General features: G+C 52.8%; 3 protein-coding genes across 6 annotated transcripts in view; 1 reads left to right on the top strand and 2 right to left on the bottom strand.

Moving 5' to 3' along the window:
• Window positions 1-1396, bottom strand: part of DUOX2 (dual oxidase 2) — a 28492-nt gene extending 27096 nt beyond the window's left edge. The window contains exon 1 of one of the 2 annotated variants that reach the window (XM_075099728.1): window positions 1288-1396. The gene's annotated coding sequence lies outside the window, so the exon portion shown is untranslated. The remainder of the gene's footprint in view (window positions 1-1287) is intronic. The other variant, XM_075099727.1, reaches the window with a different exon arrangement.
• A 146-nt stretch (window positions 1397-1542) lies between these two features.
• On the top strand, window positions 1543-9948 carry DUOXA2 (dual oxidase maturation factor 2). 3 transcript variants are annotated; one of them, XM_075099732.1, is made up of 9 exons: window positions 1543-1598; window positions 2597-2703; window positions 4144-4307; window positions 4448-4505; window positions 6383-6517; window positions 6708-6921; window positions 7989-8203; window positions 8580-8703; window positions 9098-9948. In XM_075099732.1, the coding sequence occupies exons 3-9, from the start codon at window positions 4161-4163 to the stop codon at window positions 9111-9113; spliced, it is 909 nt and encodes a 302-aa protein (XP_074955833.1). In that variant the 5' UTR covers window positions 1543-1598; window positions 2597-2703; window positions 4144-4160; the 3' UTR covers window positions 9114-9948. The 3 variants fall into 3 exon arrangements, with proteins under 3 accessions (XP_074955833.1, XP_074955832.1, XP_074955834.1); XM_075099731.1 differs by lacking the exons at window positions 1543-1598; window positions 2597-2703; window positions 9098-9948 and adding an exon at window positions 2801-3001 and having other exon boundaries at window positions 8580-8858; XM_075099733.1 differs by lacking the exons at window positions 1543-1598; window positions 2597-2703 and having other exon boundaries at window positions 3432-4307.
• A 2993-nt stretch (window positions 9949-12941) lies between these two features.
• DUOXA1 (dual oxidase maturation factor 1) lies at window positions 12942-17633 on the bottom strand. Its single transcript, XM_075098348.1, has 7 exons — window positions 17487-17633; window positions 16548-16605; window positions 15832-15966; window positions 15474-15687; window positions 13970-14188; window positions 13633-13636; window positions 12942-13148 (listed from the first exon to the last, which is right to left on the bottom strand). Exons 1-7 carry the CDS (start codon window positions 17631-17633, stop codon window positions 12942-12944), a joined length of 984 nt encoding a protein of 327 aa, XP_074954449.1.
• Window positions 17634-19480: the final 1847 nt, after the last annotated feature.

Here is a 19480-nt window from a genome sequence, read left to right as displayed (position 1 = left end):
GATTTGGATCCCCTAAAGTTAAGTTTCAGCCTCCAAATGTCTCCTGAGCTCTCCCCAGAGACACAAGTGAGCTGGGACTGTAGGACACATCATCACCCTAAGAGAGCAGCAGCCCCACTGCAGAACGTACTGCGACCATACAGGTAGAGGAAAGCAGTTTCAAGGCATTCAAGAAGCCTGGAGCCTCATCCCTATGGTCCTGTTGTCACACCTTATTTCTAGCTCTCCGCAGTGCTAGTGGGACAGACTGCGGGACTGCCACCTTCCCCCACCAGCCAGCCATCCCTGGAGTTTCAGAACAGGCTGCATCTCCCTGGCCTTGGATGTAATCCAGAAAATCCCAAACCTCGGCACAGCATGCACACAGGGACCAGTGGCGTCTCCAGCTTTCCCACCTGGTGACGCTCGGGGGCCAGATGCCCCAGTGGCACCACAGTGCACAACAGGGACTCCCTCCCTGGTGGGACCTAAGGGGTATCTGCCTGTCCCCACTGTGTCCCTGTGCCCATGCAGGCAAGGACATGAAGAGTCCCAACACACTGTCCTGTGATGTTGCACCCTCACAGGCAGGGATGTGTGTGGCTCCATCACACCCTGCAGGTGGGGATGTGCGTGACCCCATCCCATCCTGTCCTCACACGTGACCCAGACCCCCACGCAGGCAGGGACATGAGTAGCCCCACCTCCTAGTGCCCCATGCAGGTGTGTGCCTTAAGCAGGCAGTGACACCAGTGGCCCTGGCCCCTTGGTTCCCCCATGCAGATGGGGACATGCACCCCCATCTCACCCTGTGCTCTGTCTCCCAAGCAAGCAGGAACACCAGTAGACCAGCACCCTGGTTCCCATGCAGGTGGGAGAGGGAGAGATGAACATAGTCCCATCCTACCCTCATCACACAGGACAGAAACGTGTGGCCCGATCCCTTCCATGCCTCCATGCATGGCCCCATTACAACTTGCCCCCCAAGCAGGAGAAGATGGGAATAGCACAACCACTGGTGACAACGCGCATAGACAGACCCCCCCGCAGGCAGCAGCGTGCACGGCCCTGGTTCCCACGCGAGGGGAGGAGGGACACGCGTGGCCCCGATCCCCTAGCCTCCACGCAAGAGGAGACACGCGTGGCCCCAATCCCACAGCCTCCACAAAAGCAGGAACACGCGTGGCCCCAATCCCCCAGACCCGGTCCCCACGCAGGCGGGGGCACGCGTGGCCCCGATCCCCCTGACCCGCTCCCCATGCGGGCAGGGGCACGAGTGTTCTCAGCTCCCCCCGTCGCGGGGCTCACCTGCGCGGCTGTGCGGCGGGAAGTGCGACGGGGCGGGCCGCGCTGGCATTTACATAGCGCTCCGCGCCCGCCGCCGCCTATAAGAGCGCGGTGCCGGCCGCCGCCGCCCGAGCCGCCGCCGCCGCCGCCGGTAGGTAGGTAGGTAGGTAGGTAGGTAGGTAAGGGCCGCCGCCCCCCGCGCCGCCCCGCCAGCGCCCCGCTGCCCGCCAGCCACCGCCCCTCGGCGGGGTCACCCGCTCCTGCCCGGCCCTTTGCACACTCCGGGGAGCAACTCCAGAGGCTGCCTGACGTGCTCAAGGGGTCCCGGCTAGGTAAGGTTTGGGGGGAGAGGTTGGGTCCCCATCCTGAGTTAACCCGGTGGTTTTTCCTATCCCGATTTGACCCTCTTACAGGGGCAGGAAAACACAGAGAGTCCCTGCCATCACTGAATTGTAGCCCTGATTGTTCAGTTTCCAGGGGACAGGATTTCCCTTGTTTTGGTGAAAAATACCGATCTGCAGCCCTGAGCAACCCAGTCTAGGATTGCTGTTGGCTCTGCTGTGTGGAGGTTTTGGCTGGGCACTTCCAAAAGGTCACTTCCAGCTTGATTCATTCTGGGGCAGGAAAGTGGGGTTTCCATAAGCAGAAACTGGGACTTGGGCAAACTTTCTGTCTCCTTTGCCCCCCTCCACTGCCAGTCCAGAATATTTTAAATAAAAAATAAGTTGTCCATTTCTGCTAAAGTACTGATTTTTCCTTGAAGATGTCTCTAGTCTTTTCCCTCTCCATGCACTGTGACGGAGCAAACCACAGGGGCTCTAGGGCCACAGCCGTGCTTCTGCACAGAGGATGTTTTCCAAGGTGCAACAACTTGAGTTTCTCCTGCCATGAGCTGCAGGCATCAGCTTTCCACTTCAAAGCTGCAAAAATGCCAAGGAGCTGGTCTTCTGTGCAGGGTAATCAAGTGAGAAAGAATGGATGGACAGCAACAGGAAGAGCTCTTTCCCTGCCAATTCTCCATAAAGCTCTTCTCAAAAGTTGCAAAGTCTAGAGGACATGCAAACATCCCTTGATACTGTTTAAAAACTAAATTTAGATTTAAAAAGACAACATTTTCCATGTTTCATTCTGGTCTGTTGATTGTTATGTATTGTTGATCTGTTTTAAGCTGTGAAGAATTGCTTTTTGGTGAATACAGGCTTGGAAACCATTCCTTCCCTCATTGCATCTCATATGAAATTTAGGCAAAGATATAATGAAACCAGTGGAATTCAAGCGATCAAGATTTAGTTTGTCCTAGGCTAAACTGTTAATTTATTTCTTCTCTTAGAGCTGCTCAGACTGTTTGTGGGCACGTTTGCTGGGCTGGGAACCCTGTGGCTGGACTTCAGTCTGACGTTGTAGCATTGAGACTCAGTTACAGCTCCTGCTTGCCAGGTAATCACAGCAGGAATGGTGCTTGAAGGCTGCCCTTCTCTGGCCTTGGATTTCCAGGGAAATAGCCCAAAACAGTTACAGCAAAATAGCCCAAAACAAGATTTGTAAGTGCACGTGATAGCTCTGTTAGTCTGGATCAGGGAGTCAAGATAAGGTCAGGTCTAGCTGACCAGTGAGCCAGTTGTAAAAACCCATTCTCTGTTAAACTGCTTGCTGTAATCATCTAGGTTACCGTACAGAGAATTATTCTGGAACTAAATATTGCTTTATGCATTGAAAAGTGACTTCAGCTGCCCAGGTAAATTGTTTTCTGATACTTATTGTAATCCCCACCCACTTCTAGGGATTTGGGACCCACTTTTTTGTGGCTGAATTGCCCTGGGTTGGATCTTACCTAAAAATACAATTAATACTGTTTTCGTTAAATGAGAATAAAATCAACTCCCCCATGCAGGGACACTGAATGAAATTGCATTTTGTCATGAGTCATGTTAGCTCTGGTACTCCCTGACTTTAGAATACTTCCCAGGGTAGTGACATGCAGAGATGCTATTAAATAAGCAAAATAAAAGGACTAAGCATGTAATCAGCTTTGGTAGAAAAGATCTAACCCAGGAACAGGGGAAGCTCTGTAACTGCTAGAACTGAAGTGTCGGTGGGAGTTCAAAGCCATCTTTGGGAATTACATGCTTCATCTGCCATTTGATCTCACGTAAGTCAGTTTCCTTTAGCCTTGTGATGTGCTCCTGATGCTTGTGTGATTCTTGGACCCACATCCCAACTCCAGGGGTTGCTTCTGCCCTCCCTGGACCAAGCACTGGAGCAGTCTTCCCTCCCCAGATTGTACTGTTGCAGGTCCTGGAGAAAAGCCTCTTTGAGGACAGGGGGTGGAAAGGAGGGTGGTGGGCTTCATTCTGCTCAGCAATGATGTCCCCTGGCTGGGGATTATTTTGCTACTGTGAAATCATTATTCTCAGTGGTTCCTTGTCGTTTTGGAGGAAGGCTGCATCTGCTGGTTGTCACCAGGTTGTGGTCTTCCTTTAACAGCATGTCATGAAGTAGAAAGCCCTGGATGCATCTGCGGGAGGGAAAGACCCAGCTCTGTCTGGGGAGGAGCTGCTCAACAGGTTTCTGGGCCTGGGCTGCTCCTCAAGCTGTGGTTCCCCAGGGCTGCCACAAACCCTCCAGGCTGGTGGAGCCCTGCCCCAGGCACCTCCTCTCCTCCACCAAGGGCTTTTGGGTGGCATGTTTCTCTGCTGGGGAGTATTTTGCTCTGCCTGTTTCCTTGCAGCGTCACATTTCCTTGTCCCTCTGGGGAGTTTTGAGGTAGACTTCCCACAGCTGGTTGTTCCAGAGCTGAGCTGGAGCTGGCCACCACAAGCTCAAGGCAGCCAGGCAGGGCAGTGCAGGGTCCCTGCTGTGAATTCCTCTTTCCCCCAGGCCGCCAGAGGTACAGGATGACTCTCTTCAATGGCGTCTACCCCTTCTACCTGCAGCAGAGGAAGGTCTCCGTGTTCGACGTCAGCACCATCATAGTGATTGTGGTCTTCCTAACGTTCGCGTGCAGCTTTCTGCTCATCGTCCCAGGCATCCGTGGACAGGCGGTGTGCGACCCTTCTCCCTGGGGATAAGCATCTGCTCCCCACATTTTGGATGCTGGGACACTCCTGGCTGGTTTCATGTGAGGTGGGAGGAGAGCCAGGGCTATTCCTCCCTGCCTGATGTCCCACCTCTCTCCCTGCAGAGGCTGTACTGGACACTCCGGGTTCTCCTCAGCCTTGTTGTGGGAGTGGTGATCGTTGGTAAGTGCTGCACAGCCCTCAGAGGGTGGGCATGGGGGCAGGATTAAACCCCAGGGGCAAGGTCTGTGTCTGGGAAATGTGAGCTGGTGGTCACAGCCGTGGCCTGGCTGAGGCTTGCTGCAGGGTCTGCCTGACTCCTGTCCTGCAAAGCAGTCACACAGCTTCCAAAAGGGCTTCCCCATCCCTGGCATGGGGGCTGAGAGCACCTGGAGGTGCCCATTGTTACTTCTGAATCGAGAGGGAGCTTTGCTGGCTGTAACTGTACCATGGAGGTTGAACAGCCCCAGCTCTGGTGGGCTGCACAGCCCCATGTTCTTCTGACCATGCAAGGCCTCCTGAGCTGCCTGCTGTCGAGGGAGCGCAGCTGAGAAGCTCAGACTGCAGCAGGGCATGTTTGGAGAATGAGAGGAGCCTTGCAGTGACATGGAGAGTGCAGGTCAAAATAAAACACAAGCAGGGCAGAAGTGTGTGTGGAGGGTAAAGACCTTCCAAGGAGCAAGGCAGGAGGAGATGAAGATGATTTGATTTAGTAGAAACAAAGAAATCTTCTGTAATAAATGGGGCTGGTGGTGGAAACCAGTCTGTGGGATTTCCAACTTAGACTTGGCAACAGGATGTGTAAGCGAAAGATGTACTGAGGGGATAGCGGATGACAGATGGGAAGAGAAACTAGCCCTGACCCTAAATCAAAGAAACTTTCCTGCTGCCAAGGACAGGGTGGATTACAAGACTGCTTGGAGAAGGATGATGAAGCACAACCTAAATGACTCAACCCCTGATTCACCCAGGTGATAGAAGTAGATATCCAGGCTGTGACCAGCCACAGGACTCCGCCAGCTGACACATGAGCCAGTCTGGCATGCAGCGGTCACCCTCCACCTGGAGATGCCTAGGTGCTGGGAGATGCCACCAGAGCTGCCTGGGAACATGGTACAGGATGGAGATGGCAGAGGGACGGAGGTCAGCCTTAACCAGCTCAGCCCTGGAGAGCCATCCAGCACCATTCCTTACAAGGATGCAGCCAGGTGCTGCTTGGGCACACAGGAGGAATTAGTTGTTTTAAAGCTGGTGTCTGGATTTCTGTCTGGCAGCAGCAAGGCACACTCGACCCTGCTGCTAGAAAACGTTCCTGCAGAGCTGCCACTGGATCAGTGGCCTCACAAGTTGATTCAGCACCTGAACTTATTTTTGAGCAGGTTTAAAAGGTCTTGTTCAGCCTGCGATTAAATCATCACCTTCATTTTCAGCTCGTCTCAGTACCTGAAAATTAAGCCCACCCCAAAGTGGAAGTGTTTCATAAAAGGAAACTTTGTTATCCAGAAAAGGATACTTTGTTCCAAAAAAACTTAAATATTTCAAATTTTCTCCCCAGTCTGGAAGAGCTGTGACAGCACTTGCCATCCCTCTCCACCCCTCAGTTTGCCAGTGATCTTCATTACTAACTAATAGTACGATCTAGGGAGCTTAATATTTGGCAATGAAACCCACCCCTGTTCCTGAGGCTGAGGAATGGGCTCATTTCTGAGCCCTGCCCCTGGGGGCTGCGGTGCTCGCTGTGGTGGGCAGCTTGCAGGGAAGTCGCAGAGAGGATGTCTAAGGAGGAATCAGGTCATGGGTTTCACCTCTGGGAATCTGAGCTCCTCCGCTCCCGGATCGAGGGAGCGGATGCTCAGCGTGGGGAAGGCATGAGCTCTGCCAGGGTGTGGGAGCTGGTTGAGGCACGTCCTTGTGGCTGAGTCAGCTCTCGTGCCCTCCTTACACTCCCTTGAAGTGCCACGGAGGGAATGTCACCATTTGTGCTCACCTGTGATCCCCCTTGAGCACAGAAAACCCTGAGACCGGCCCGTCTTTAACCCCAGTTTTACTTTTCCTGGCAGCTGTCCAGTTCACAGGGGACTGGGAGACCGGCTGGGTGACAGCAAACACCTCCTACAAGTCCTTCAGCCATGCCCTGGTGAATGTGGACATAGGGCTGCATGTCGGCCTGGCAGGGGTGAATGTCACACTCATGGGTGAGTCTGATGTCCCCATCTGCAGCTCGGGAGTGGCCACAGCCACAGGAGGTCTCCAAGTGCTCTGTGGGTGACCTTGGTCTGTGTGGAGGCTCCTGGGACTCTGCTGTCTCTGGGGCGTCCATGCTCCTGGCTGGCAGCACCCACGCCACTGGGGCACAGCAGGACCTCAGTCTTCTCCCTCTGGCAGGAAACCCAGTGAATCAGGTCAATGAGACCATCAGCTACAACGAGCACTTTGCCTGGACCTTCAATGCAGACTACGACCGCAGCTACAGTGAAGGGCTGGACAGGGGGCTGCCCAGCCCCATCCTCTATGTCGCGGAGAAGTTTACCACGCAAAGCCCCTGCAACATGCACAGACAGTACCGCATCTCCAGCCACTATGCATCAGCCACTCTCTGGTGAGCTTTCCTCTCCTGGTGCAGGCAAGGGAGGTGCCAGGACATGGGAAAGGCTCTGCTGCCCTTTCCAGGAGGAAACCCATGTGAGTGGAGGGGCCTCTGCAAGGTCTGTGGTCAAACCAGTGGCCCTATAGGCACCTCGGGGTGAGCAGATAAACGGGATGGTCTTGGTTCTCTCTGCTGATCTACTTCACCAGGGCTGGGTGCAGGAGAGAGGAGAGATCCCCGCTGCAATGTGGTGACAATGGCAGGGGTCCATCCCCATGGAAAGAGAGCTGCTGTCCTTGGTGGCCGAGAGAAGCCCAAGGGCATGTGCAGAATTCTCCCATCCCCACCTGTGAGCGTATTTAATGTTTGGGAGTGGGACCAGGTGAGGAGAAGCTGATGGTGCTGTTATTGTGGGGTTGATCTCAACTCTTTAGTTGGATATGCTGGGCTGTGACATGTTACTGCTCCTCTGGGCTGAGGGAGAGCTGGTCCATGGTTGTCAGGAGATGCTCCCCTCTTGCATGAGTTGTGGAGAGCAAGCACTATTGCAGTGCTGTTCCCCTTGTGCTGGATTTGAGAGCAGCGGTGCAGGAGCCAAGAGAGGGGCCTGGTGGTATCACAGAGCAAGAGCTGGTTCATAGCTGAAAGCTTCCCCTGTCACTCGCTTTCTGAGACAAGTTCAGAGCTGATACAAATGACTTATGCCTGCTTCTGCAATTATTCTAGTCCTGTGTGCTGCTCTCTGGGGTCTTCCACACATGGAAGGGCAGGGAGCTGAGATAGTCTAGATACACTGAGCGAGCCGCCGTGGCCTCCTTGAGACTGGTACAGTCTGTGGTCTGAGCAATGGGAAGAGGAAATCTGCGCTTCTACCTTCTGGATGTAGTAGTGTGAGCATTGCACATCTGCTTGCTCAGCCTGGGAGGCCAGAGGTCATTCCAGCCTGCCCACAGAGCTTCTTGGCCTAATACAATGCAACCCGCACCCCATATTCCTCCTTCCACATGGAAATCCTCACACAGAACATCCTAGTCTGTGGCACTTGCACAACTCATCCATTGCTCTTCTCTTGTCTCCAGGGTGGCCTTTTGCACTTGGCTCATCTCCAACATGCTCTTCTCCCTGCCTGTCCTAGTCTATGGAGGCTACATGCTGCTGGTCACAGGGGCCTTCGTGATCTTTTCATTGCTCTCGTTCTCCACTGTGAGGAACTCCCTGATGTGCCCAATGCAGTTTGGGAACGCAATCCTACGCACAGGCTACGGGGGATCTTTCTGGCTCACACTAGCAATTGGTAAGGACACCAAGCTACATCAGGGCACACCACCTTGTCCCTCTCGATGTGCAGGAGCCCCAGTGCTTTCCCCCCAGAAGTGCAGGTGAGAGAGCTCGGGGAGTGCAGCTCACCAGAGCCCCAGCCTGTGCCCTGGCAAAGCAGATCCTGGCAGAGATGTGGAGAGGGCTGGCAGAAGGGGAAGAACTATCCCCATCTCAAAGGTGATGGAGGGATTTTTAGTCCCTGAGGTACAGTAATGCAAGGAGATGGGGATCACTTGCCTGGGTTTTAAGATGCTCAGCACAGCAGCTGAAGCTACCTCATGCGGGGCATGTGGGGTGGGAAGTATGCTGCTGTTTACAGGAATGCTCTTAGACAGCACACTGTCTTCCAGGCTTGCTCTGTTTTGTGGCTGGGATCACTGTTGTCGTACTGCACTACTTCAACTTGGGCCTACTGAAAACTTTCTTTGATCTCCATGAGGACAAAGGAGAGGAGTACCAGGAGATGACTGAAGTGTATGTCAACCCTCATTTTGTGAACAAAAGACTCTCTCCTTCTCAGGTCCCCAAACTCAATGCCAATGGTGTCTAGAAAGTTTTTCCCTCTCCTGCCCTGAAGGTGGGCCTGAAAGAGCAGAGCACAAACCCTTCTTGATGTCCCCAGAGTCCCATTTCCCCATCCAACTGCCTTTGGAGGGTGCATGAGTCCACACTGGGATGAGTACTTGCTGAGAAGTACCTTTGCATCAGATACCTTGTATGTCCCTGACCGTGCCCTCTGGAAAAGGGCAGGCTTTGCAGAGAGTCAGCAGGCTGCAATAGGAGCAGCTCATAGCACCAGTGACTTAAGCTGCACATTCAGCTGGGGGTCTCTGTCCCAGGACAAATGCCCTTCCTGCTCCATTCCCAGGCACATCTTGGTGTAGTGAGTCTCTGATGACCAGTTCCCACCCCAGAAGCTCAACTCACTGCTGAGATTTCTCATGGGGAGCACCCACGGTTGCAAAAGCTGGTGATTAAACCTGCTCATCTCTTTCTCAAGCACTGACATTTAGTGTAGACCTTTAGGTGTACCTAGGAAAACCAGACACAGACCCAGACTCCATCAGGCTGGATGCTGCATGAGCTAGACTAAAAAAACTGCTCCTGAAATAAAGACTGAGTAAACATGTGATGGAGTTTGCTGGGGTGATATCCTGAAGAAAATGGGATTTTCTGCCAAGCAACAACAGTGAACCATGTGGGCCTGGCAAAACAGAATTTGGTGGCCAGGGAAGGGAGGTGAGAGATAGGGAAGCATTTGTTTTATGACTATATCCTTGAAGGAGAACTAAGAGACTGATAAAAGGGAACATCCTGCACCAGAAGATGCCGAAAGCTGGGTGATAAAGTATATAGTCAAGGAGGACAACTAATTGGGATATTTATGCATGTTGATACAACCTAAAACTAAGTCTCCTTTAGGTGAACTATCCTCATTATAATACTAAAAATCATGCCCATAGGCCAGAAAACCCCCTACTCAAATAAACCCCTTACTCTCTGAGCATGTGTGGTAATTTTTAAAGGGAGCTGTGCCTTTAAGATGAAGTGAAAAAGAAACTAACCAATGATTGCCTGGTGGGGGGCATCAATATTATGTGTTACTGACACATTGAACTGTATAAATACCTTGTAGTTTCTTGGTGAGGGGTGCTAGCTTTATGGAGTTACCACCTCGGACCCATCTTTGCACAAAAATAAAATGAATAAAATTCCTCCGCTCTGTGTGTAGTTTGGTGTTTTGCACAATGGGTGAACGAACCCGCTTTTGGGAAAATGGGGGAATGTGGTGATGTGACTTATTTTCGCTTTCAAACTTGGGCTTTATTAGATAAGACTTAACAGCCTAGCATGGGCCAAAAAGATGCCACAGGAAAGGAAAGAGAGCAAAGAATTAAGCTACCCCCGTCCAGCTGGAACACACTTGGGCTGTCTGGGCTCACCACAAAACACAAGCCTGAGGCCAGGGGTCAGACCCAGCCAAGGTGAGAAATGAAGTGCGTCAAACTGCGTTATTACAACAGAAGATGAGCTCTGGCACCAAATCACCAAATCCACCTGCCTGACAGAGTCTCCACAGGCTGGCAAAAGGAGATTGCCATATCTGAATGCTGGAGACCTGGACAGCTTCAGTCCAATTAATTGTAAAGGACATAATATCAATATTTTGGCTCTTTTCTTTCTGAGAAAAGACCCTTGCTGTTGTTAATTATTTCTTTCACATGATATTTGTGTTGCACTAATGTGATTTGTTGTGGGCAAGAATTATTATTTTCAATAAAACTCTATTAAAAACCAGCTCCTTTGAAACACTTTGAGCATTCTGGGGGGCTGGTTTCTTAAGCAGGGGCAGCAAAGCTTATCTGCAGGCAACTTGCTTGTGATTTCCCAGCAGATGCATCCTTCCATGGCGGAAGCTGCCCTGGCAGAGGTTCCCCCAAAGGAAGGATGAGGCTCATTGGCATGTGTCAAGGTAAGCCCTTGAGAAACCCTTGTTGTGTGGAGCAGCACGCTGTAGGGAAGTAGGAGAGCCTCAGAAGGACTTTAACTAGCCAAGCAGCAGGACAAAAACCATAAGACTAAACCAATATAACTCCCTCAGGAAAAGGAGAATCCTTTCTCAAATCTTTCTCATGTCTGGACATATCAGGTCCAGAGGCATCGTGGAAAGATGCTACAAGCAATTACAAGTTATTGGCGCTGGTGTGGGATAGATCCCATGCCCTGAAATCACAAGAGGCTGGGGGGTTTCCCATCCTTTCTGCCAGCCCATCGGACACTCTCCAGCCTCATCTCCTGCTTTTAGGCATGACTCCCCCCAATAGCATCCTCACCAGAAGAAAAGCTTTGGCCTGCTGCATCCGACATAAAGGACCATGAGCCCAAATAAATAAAACAAAACCAAAATTCCATCTGTTTGAAGCACAGAGGCACCAGATCTCTGTGTGTCTTGCTGGCTTCCTAGCAAACAGGATGGCCAGGATTTCTGCAGCAGGGCTTGCATGGAGCTGAGTAGTGGCAATGACATGATGGGGGATGCAGAGTCCCCTTCATGCATTGTGTCTCATGCAGAGCAGGGGTCAAGACAACAGGGACTAGCTGTGTCATGGGGGCTAGCCACCTGCAAGGAGATTTGCAGGTGGAGTACTTCTTCGCTTGCCACCACAGGGAGGTGCACACATAAGGGCCACTGTTCAGGGGTGATTATTTTGCCTCCCTGCATGTCAAAATAGTGGCTTCTTCACATGCACTATAAGAGCTGTGGCTGTATGGCCCCCAGGTTGTGCTGCTGCAGGTCCTACCTTCTCTGTCCACTAAAGGTCCCAGCCTAGTTTCCTGGCTGGACTGAGCTGTTGTTGGACAAGACATAAAATAATTGCCATTAAATCCCTGGCACTAAGCCCAGGCTGCTCTGGCCCCGCACTGTCCAGGGAATCTGGCATCTAACCAGAGAGTCGGTGCCAGCAATGGAGCAAACACTGTAAGCATCTTGGAGAGCACGGCCTGGGGCTTTGCAAGCACCGTGGTCCCCATGCCTAGAGGCACTCATTGCACCAGGGCATGCAGCCACCATGCCATCTAGCAGGCAGCAGAGCTGCCTACTCCCCTGCCCCCCAAGGCTGAGCTGCAAGGGGTGACACACCAGGGAAAGGCAGAGATTTATGAGTGCTGAATTTCAATTCAATAAATAAAAGAGGTTTGTTTCACTTTGGATCTAGTCCATATGTAGATATGGTAGTTGGGAGTTGGCTGCACCCATCTTGGGTGTGCAGGATTTCAGAGTCGTGTGCCCCATGACAACATATATTTCCACTGCTGAGCAGGAGGAAACCAAGCCTCCCAGAGTGGGTGTGATGCTCACCTCTTGCTAATTGATTACAGACGCTCTCCAGTGCACTGTAGCACCTCTGTTCCCATCTCCTCCTCTGCTTCCCTCCCACTGAAATATTTGTCTTCCTTTCAGAGGGCTGCAAGAGCACCAGTAACTCACAGGCTGGTGGCTGTGGCTTGGGGTGTTTATAAGCACTGTAAGAACCAAGGGCCAACCAACCCACTCCCTTACCATGATGTTTCTAGCCCAATGTACAGCACACTGCATTTCAGACCCACATCAAACCTGAGGTGCAGGGTACCAGGATGGGTCTGAAATCCAGCGTGTCTCCAACGATTGTGGGCCTCCCTGCCAACCAGCTCTTCAAGAGGAGGTGCTGGGTCCAGGGCACCCTGGTGACCACAGCTCTGCTTGCTTTTCCTGACCACTGATGGGAACAGCACTCCTGAGCAGATGGGACTTCTCAGAGAGGGTGCTGTTGGGGGGCCTCTGGTTCTCCTTTGGTTCATATCCATGATTCTGCATTTATTTGGTTTCTCTCCAGTTTGTTCTAGTTTAGTCTCTGCACCTTCAAGAGGACTTTTAGGGTTTGTTGGGGATGGACTAAGGGGAAGGGCAGTAGCCCAGTGCCTATAACTGGACAGCCAGGGATGGGGCATGTGTTCTCCTCACCCCAAAAGGTCTTCCAGCAACTGGTGAGTACAACAACAGCAAAAAACTGAGTGCAAACTGTCGTGTTTGAGACACCTTTCCAGACTTGGGTATTCTTGTCAACTGGCTCTTGCCGTGTCTCTTTCCACTTGGGCTCGCGGAGGGGTTGGACCATAACCTGAATTCAGAAGGTGTGTCCATGGGCTCTGCCCTGCCATCCCACAGTGCCTTACAGCTGGGTGGCTGTCACCTCACAAAGCTCGCCCAGGGGGACCACCAACACATCCTGTGCAGAGGAGCTGGGCTCAGCTGGCAGGTAGGACTTGTTCCACACTTTCTCTTCTTCTCCCTTTCCCTCATCAAGGTTAAAGACAAGCTTCAGTTTTAGTGGTTGCATGGGATTCAGGATGATGACACTTAGCCCCAGCAGCAGGCACTGCAGCCGTGCAATGCACAGCATGGGGAGACATGTTAGTGCCTCCTCCCTGCTGTGTCCCAGCCCCGTCCAGACCCAGATGTGGGGTTGGAGGCCAGTGGCATGTGGCATCACCTGGGAGATCACGAGAAGGTGTTATTTCCCTGTCCACATCTGGACATTGCCATCAGTTTGGGCTCCCCAGTACAAAAAAAGAAGTCAACGAACTGGGGCAGATGGCCAAGACAGTTTGGGCTGGAGCCCACCATGTATGGGGGAAGGCTGGAGGAGCTGGGCTTGTTTAGCTTGAAAAAGAAGTCTTCAGGGGGACTTAATTGCCAGCTCCTGCTGCTGAAAAAGAGCCAGTGTCTTCTCAGAGGTGCACAGTTGTAACACAGGAAATTCTGGTTTGATAAAAGAAACTAATCACTGCCCATGAGTGGGACAGCTGTGGGGCAGGTGCTGAAAGGCAAAGGGGATTTCTAGCCATGAGGATATCCACCACTAGACTGAGTAAGGTTGATGTGGCTTTTAGGTTAGCCCTGCTCTGGGCAAGGGCTGGGAGATAGACCCCCTAGGTCCTTCCAGGCTAGATCTTTCTCTGACTCTGCGATTCATGACTTTCTTGGCACTCCTCTGGGCACACCTCCACACAGATAACAGGCCATTTGGATCTCCTTGCTGCTCAGCTCTTTTCCCCCAGTCTCAAGTATGCTATCTTAAATCCTTGTATGCTATTAAAAAAAAAAATCATTTTCTGTGACCAGCCATTAAGAGAGAAGGGATGAGGCATTGTTTGGGCATTACTGAGCATCACTCAGCCCCAGGACCAAGCTGAGCACTCACCTGTTACTAATGTCAGCCAAAAGGATCCACCATAGTTTGTTTTCAAGGAAGCTGGGCCAAACTGGATGGGGCACTTAGAGGTGTTCCTTGCCATGAAGAAGAAAAGCAGTGAGAAGAGCATCACCACAGCAGTGAGCAGGAGCATATAGCCACCATAGAGCAGGATGGTCATGAAGAACAACAGGATGGAAATGAACCAAGTGCAAAAGGCCATCCTGCAAAAGGACAACAAAACTGAGCAGAAAGCATCATTCTTGGAGCCTTTTCTCAGAGTCTCCTCTCCACATCCCAATGAAGGGATACAGCCCTGGGCAACCTGCTCTAGCTGGCCTTGCTTGAGTAGCTGGGCTGGACAGGCTGATCTAAGGACATCTCTTCTAGCCCAAATGATTCTGTATCTGCATGAACGGTGGAGCTGTGGGACAGGTCACACATTGGTGGAGAGGGATCTCCGCACCTGGGGACATTCAGTGCTGAACTTTATGAAGCCCTGAGCATCTTGATATGGCTTTGACATCAGCCCTGTCTGGGCAGGGGATTGGAGTAGAAACCTGTGGAGTTCCCTCCAAGTTAACCCTTTCTCTGACTCTTGTGGTCCTCCACAATCGGGACCCCCAGGCAGTCCCCACCTGTTGAAAAGGAGAATGGCAACAAGGGACAACTTTCTTCATAGGACTGCACAGCAAGCTGTGCCCACATGTGGTTCAGCACCTGGAGTGAACCCAGCTGCTGGCCCTGCCCTCTGTGTGGGATTTGGGTTTAGCTCATTTGGAAGGTAAGCCTAACAAATTTTTCTGATTCCAAGATCAATAATGAAAAATAAGTTTACAACAACATCCCTGCCTTGAAATACTCCTTCTCAGTAGCAGCAAGGTTTGGGCAGGGCTAGTTATTTTTTCTGAAAATAAAAAAGGAGATGTGGGCAGGGACCTGAAGCCTAAGTCCACTGGGGGAATTGCAAGACTCACTCTTCCCTGCAGAGTTTTTTCCATGACCTCTGAGACACATGGGGATGCTCTGAGATTCCACGATCACAACACACACAAGGGCTCTCAGCTTTCCACCACAAGACAGGTTCTGAACACCCTCTTGATGGTCCCTCCCACTCCCCACCAGCAGGTCTCATGCCCTCTTAGGCATGCAAGAGGAACCCTGCCCCATGGCTGATCTTATCAGGGCTTTGCATCTTTCTTGGGAGAGGACCTTGCACTGTAAGCCCCACACAGTTGTGTCTGCCTTCTTTTAAATGAAGAATAAGTTTTCTCTGACTGCAGTTTTGTGCATCAGGGTAGAGGACACAGAAGAGGACTCTGGGGAGATGGGCAGGCCAGGAGCATGAGCATCCCTGCTTCTGCAGAACGGTGGGTGCCAGAGGCCAGCCAAGGTTTTGGCATGGCCTTGAAGGGAAGAAGGTGGCTCCATCAAGCTCCCTCTCTTCTACACGGTTCTTTTCACCACCCCACTGTGCAGAGATAGGGCTGACCTCTTGCTCTAACTTACCACAGTGTGAGGGATGCGTAGTGGCTGGAGATGCGGTACTGTCTGTGCATGTTGCAGGGGCTTTGCGTGGTAAACTTCTCCGCGACATAGAGGATGGGGCTGGGCAGCCCCCTGTCCAGCCCTTCACTGTAGCTGCGGTCGTAGTCTGCATTGAAGGTCCAGGCAAAGTGCTCGTTGTAGTTGATGGTCTCATTGACCTGATTCACTGGGTTTCCTGCTAGATGATGAAGACTAAGGACCTTTCTCAGCCTTGGAGGCAGCTCCAAGACTTCCTGGTGTAGGGGCTCAAGGGCCCACTGCCCCAGTATCCAGGTGCAAAACTTACACCCAATCTCCTCCTGTTGTGATATGCACTCACCCACCAGTGTGATGTTCACCCCTGTCAGGCCAATGTGCAGCCCGATGTCTGTGTTCACCAGGACATGGCTGAAGGACTTGTAGGAGGTGTTTGCTGTCACCCAGCCAGTCTCCCAATCCCTGGTGAACTGTATGGCTATGAAGACTTCAAAGGTTAGTCATGGCCTGGTGGTGAGACACCTAGTGCTGAAAGCACCTGCCACTACAGTCACCATGGCCTGAGCATCGTCTACCCCATCCCAAGGGCAAGGCCTGGGTTGTGAATCCCAAGGATGTATGTCCTTCCCCAATATCAAACCTGACCTGTGACCCTGAGAGCCCCACTTGGGTTGGCTTCTCCCCAGACCCAGCACAGCCTTTAGCCCTAGAGGCAATGGGGCTGATGTGTGGGCACTGTCTAGGCACTGGTCCTCATCTAAACACCTGCCAAATAGTCTGAGTCCCCTGGCAGTTGGCAATGGGCTTTTGGTGATTGCCCTGGAGGTGGTCGGTGCCTACGACTGCCAGCCTTCAGACGCGAGACAGCTGGGTGCTTGTACCTCCCACCACTTGCTGCAGCCAGGTCCCAGACACAGACAGGCATTGATCTTCCCCATAATCTCATTCTGCGGGCTGGACGTGGTGCTTGGCTGCTCTGTTTACCCTCCATCACCTTGCTCATCCATCCCCCATGTCTTGGGCATCCTTGAGCTTCCCCTCCAGGACCCTGGTACTCACTGAGGACCACTGTTCCCACAAAGAGGCCTATCACCACCTGCAGGAACCAGAAGAGGTGCTGCAAGGGGTGAACAGTGGGGGAGGACAGCTCTCAGTCAGATTTTGCCATGGAGACCTCAGCACCAAGCATGCAATTTAGAAATGCCAGCTGGTGAGAAACAGGCCTGTCCCTCCCCTGGGGAGTCACCCTATGGGCTCTGCAGGTGGGTAGCATGGTGTGGGGACATGTGGCTGGGTTACCTCTGTGGTAGGATGAAGGAGGCAACAGGGAGATACAGACAGAGCAAGAAGGACAAAACAGCCCATTTGGGAAAGCCATGACATCTCCTTTCTGGAAAGGAGGATGGAGACACTCCCTTTAATAGTCCTGAGCTGGGATTTCCACACTTATCCAAACCTCACGTGTCCGGACATGTTGGCAGCTGGCAAAAGCAGTGGTCAGGATTCTGCAGTGTGTCCCATGGGTCTCGGCCAGCCCCACTGCAAAACCAAGCACACACCAAGTGCACAACGTGCAAGTGGTGGGCTCGCAGCAGGGTCTGTTGGCCACTGCCCCGTGAACAGTGCCGGGGCACGCATGGTGCACACCTCCTCCTTTTATTAGGGTTTCGGGGAAGGTGGAGTAAGGCCTTTGAGCCTCGCCCTGATTTTCCACTCCTGTGAAATCACTTACGCTTGTTCACAATGAAATCCAGCCAAGTTCAGATGTAGGTGCCTCATAAATTTGGGATGGTGGAGTTTGGTGTCTTCAGCATGTGTGTACATGCTGGGGTGGGCTGGAGCTCACCCCCATGGCTTGCTAGAGATCCCAGAGCCCTGGCCATGAGCGTGGGGGCTTGTTTGCTCCCCAGGTCTTTTTTTGAAGCTGGGAAGGAGGAGGCATGTGGTATGCACAGGGCAGGGGCCAGAGGGCTGAGGTTCTCCCTCCCCACCACTTACCCCCCTGCCCCGGATCCCTGGCAGGATGATGATGCAAGTGGCCAGCATGGAGAGGAAGACAGAGACAGTGATGGCCTGGGTGGTGTTGAAGGGGAAGCATGCATTGGCACCAGGATAGAAGGGGAAGGAGCCATTCCACAGCGCCATCCTTCCGCCTGGGACAGCTGGAAATCAGCACCCAGAGGACATTGTGGAGGAAATCACCTCCATACTTCCACCCCACCCAGACTTCTCTGCAGAGCCATCTTCTGCCCACTTGCCAGCTTGCTGCTTGTCCTGGGCATGGCTGTGCATGCATCTCCAGTGCCCATGCACATTGCAGTCCCGCATCTGGGTCAGGCATCTCTCATGGGAGCCCTCCATCTCCCCAGGGTACATCCCAGAGCAAAGCAAGTTTGAAATCACTGAGGCATCTGCTTCAATGCCCATTGTCCCCAGGATGAGACAGTAAGATATGCACACATCTCTGGGCCTCTTGCTCCCCTCCTCTGCCTGTTCTCAACCCCTGGTCTCTTGCCTGTGCTCCCACCCTCCCTGGTTCTGCTCCTTATCAAACAGCCTGGCCCCCAGTCGCAGATGTTGTGCTCGAGGTGCTTGGTGAATCACCACACAAACGCGGACTGCGCCCATTGAGCTGTTCCTTGCTGAGCCCCAGAGGTAACTCCTCCCCATCCAAGGAAACAGGAGTAACCCGGGGGGACAGAGAAACTGTCTGTCCCTGGCAGCAGGGTGCCAGTCTCCACCTGCCAACCGTCTGTCCCAAGAGCCATCTGGAGGCAATGCCTTGCCCCAGCAGGCAGAGGGATGCTGCTTGGGAAGCCGGCCGTGGTTTTTGCCATGGCACTTGGCTAATAAACTTCACTGCTAGGAAAGGGTTGCTCAGCATCCCCTGGGTGTGGTGACTGTCCCAGTAGTGGCTGCAGAAACACTCGTACCTGCTTACCCCCACCGAGCCTACCTCTGCTGTGGCTGATCCTGAGGGCTGGCTGCTGGGCAGGGCTGCAGCGTGCTCCGGGATGCTGCCTCCCTGCCCGTGCTGCCTCCCCTGGCTGTGGACGAGAAGCCAGCCTGGTGAGTCACGGTTGTATTCCTCTCAGCGTTTTTTACAGTGCCCGCCTCTAGAGGTGGCTGGATTGTGCAGCCTTTCCTACGGCTGATCGGCCCCCTCTGGCACTCCTGCTGAGCCCCAGGGCGGGCAAGGGAGCTACAGGCAGGCACAGTGTTGCAGCGTTGCAGAGTTGCAGAGGTGGGTGATCCCGGGGGTGCTTTGCCTTCTTTTCCTCAACTTTTCCTGCATAGCAGTGGAAAGTTCAGCTGTTCCTTACGGCATGAAGACCCTGGGGCAGCCAGGCTCCTCAGGAGGCTGCTGGAGAAGAAGCAGAGGGCTTCAAAAACCTCACCTGCACTCCCCCGTGAAGCATCCCAGCTGTGGTCATCTAGCACGGGTTGTGGCTGCACGGTCTCCTCATTGACCCTGCTCTGACTCCTTCCCCCCGGGGAGGTTCTCTGGGAAGGTCCAGGATAACCTGTCAGTCACTGGGCAAGGTGATGCATTGGCTGGTGAGGGGGACCAGCAGAAAGGCACAGATCTAGAGGGGCTCCCAGCCCTGTTCTGCAAAAGACACTCAGGTTGCTAATCTGGCCATGGTGTGGAGATCACGAAAATTCAAGCTTTTGAGGTTTGCTCTCATTCTTCAGCATTCTGGCTGAAACAGTTTACATTGATGCTGAGAGGTCCCAGCATGGCAGAAGCACTCTCCTGATCCATGTTTGTGGACTTGCCCCCAAAGCTGGCACAATTACTGCCATCCCCTGGGTATTTCTTTCTGCATCACAGTGGATGGCCTGGCTGGGTGCCCTGAAAAGCTATGCTTCCCACCCCCTTGGCAGAGGGTGGTAAAAACAAGTTTTAATTCATGCCCAGCAGGAAACAAAGGCATTTCTGGGCAGACTTTGCTGTTTCCCCTCAAGTCCCAGACTGCTGCTATCCAGTC

Source organism: Phalacrocorax aristotelis, chromosome 7 (assembly GCF_949628215.1).
Source record: "Phalacrocorax aristotelis chromosome 7, bGulAri2.1, whole genome shotgun sequence".
NCBI classification, from domain to species: domain Eukaryota; kingdom Metazoa; phylum Chordata; class Aves; order Suliformes; family Phalacrocoracidae; genus Phalacrocorax; species Phalacrocorax aristotelis.
This window is presented reverse-complemented; position numbering and strand designations above follow the sequence as displayed.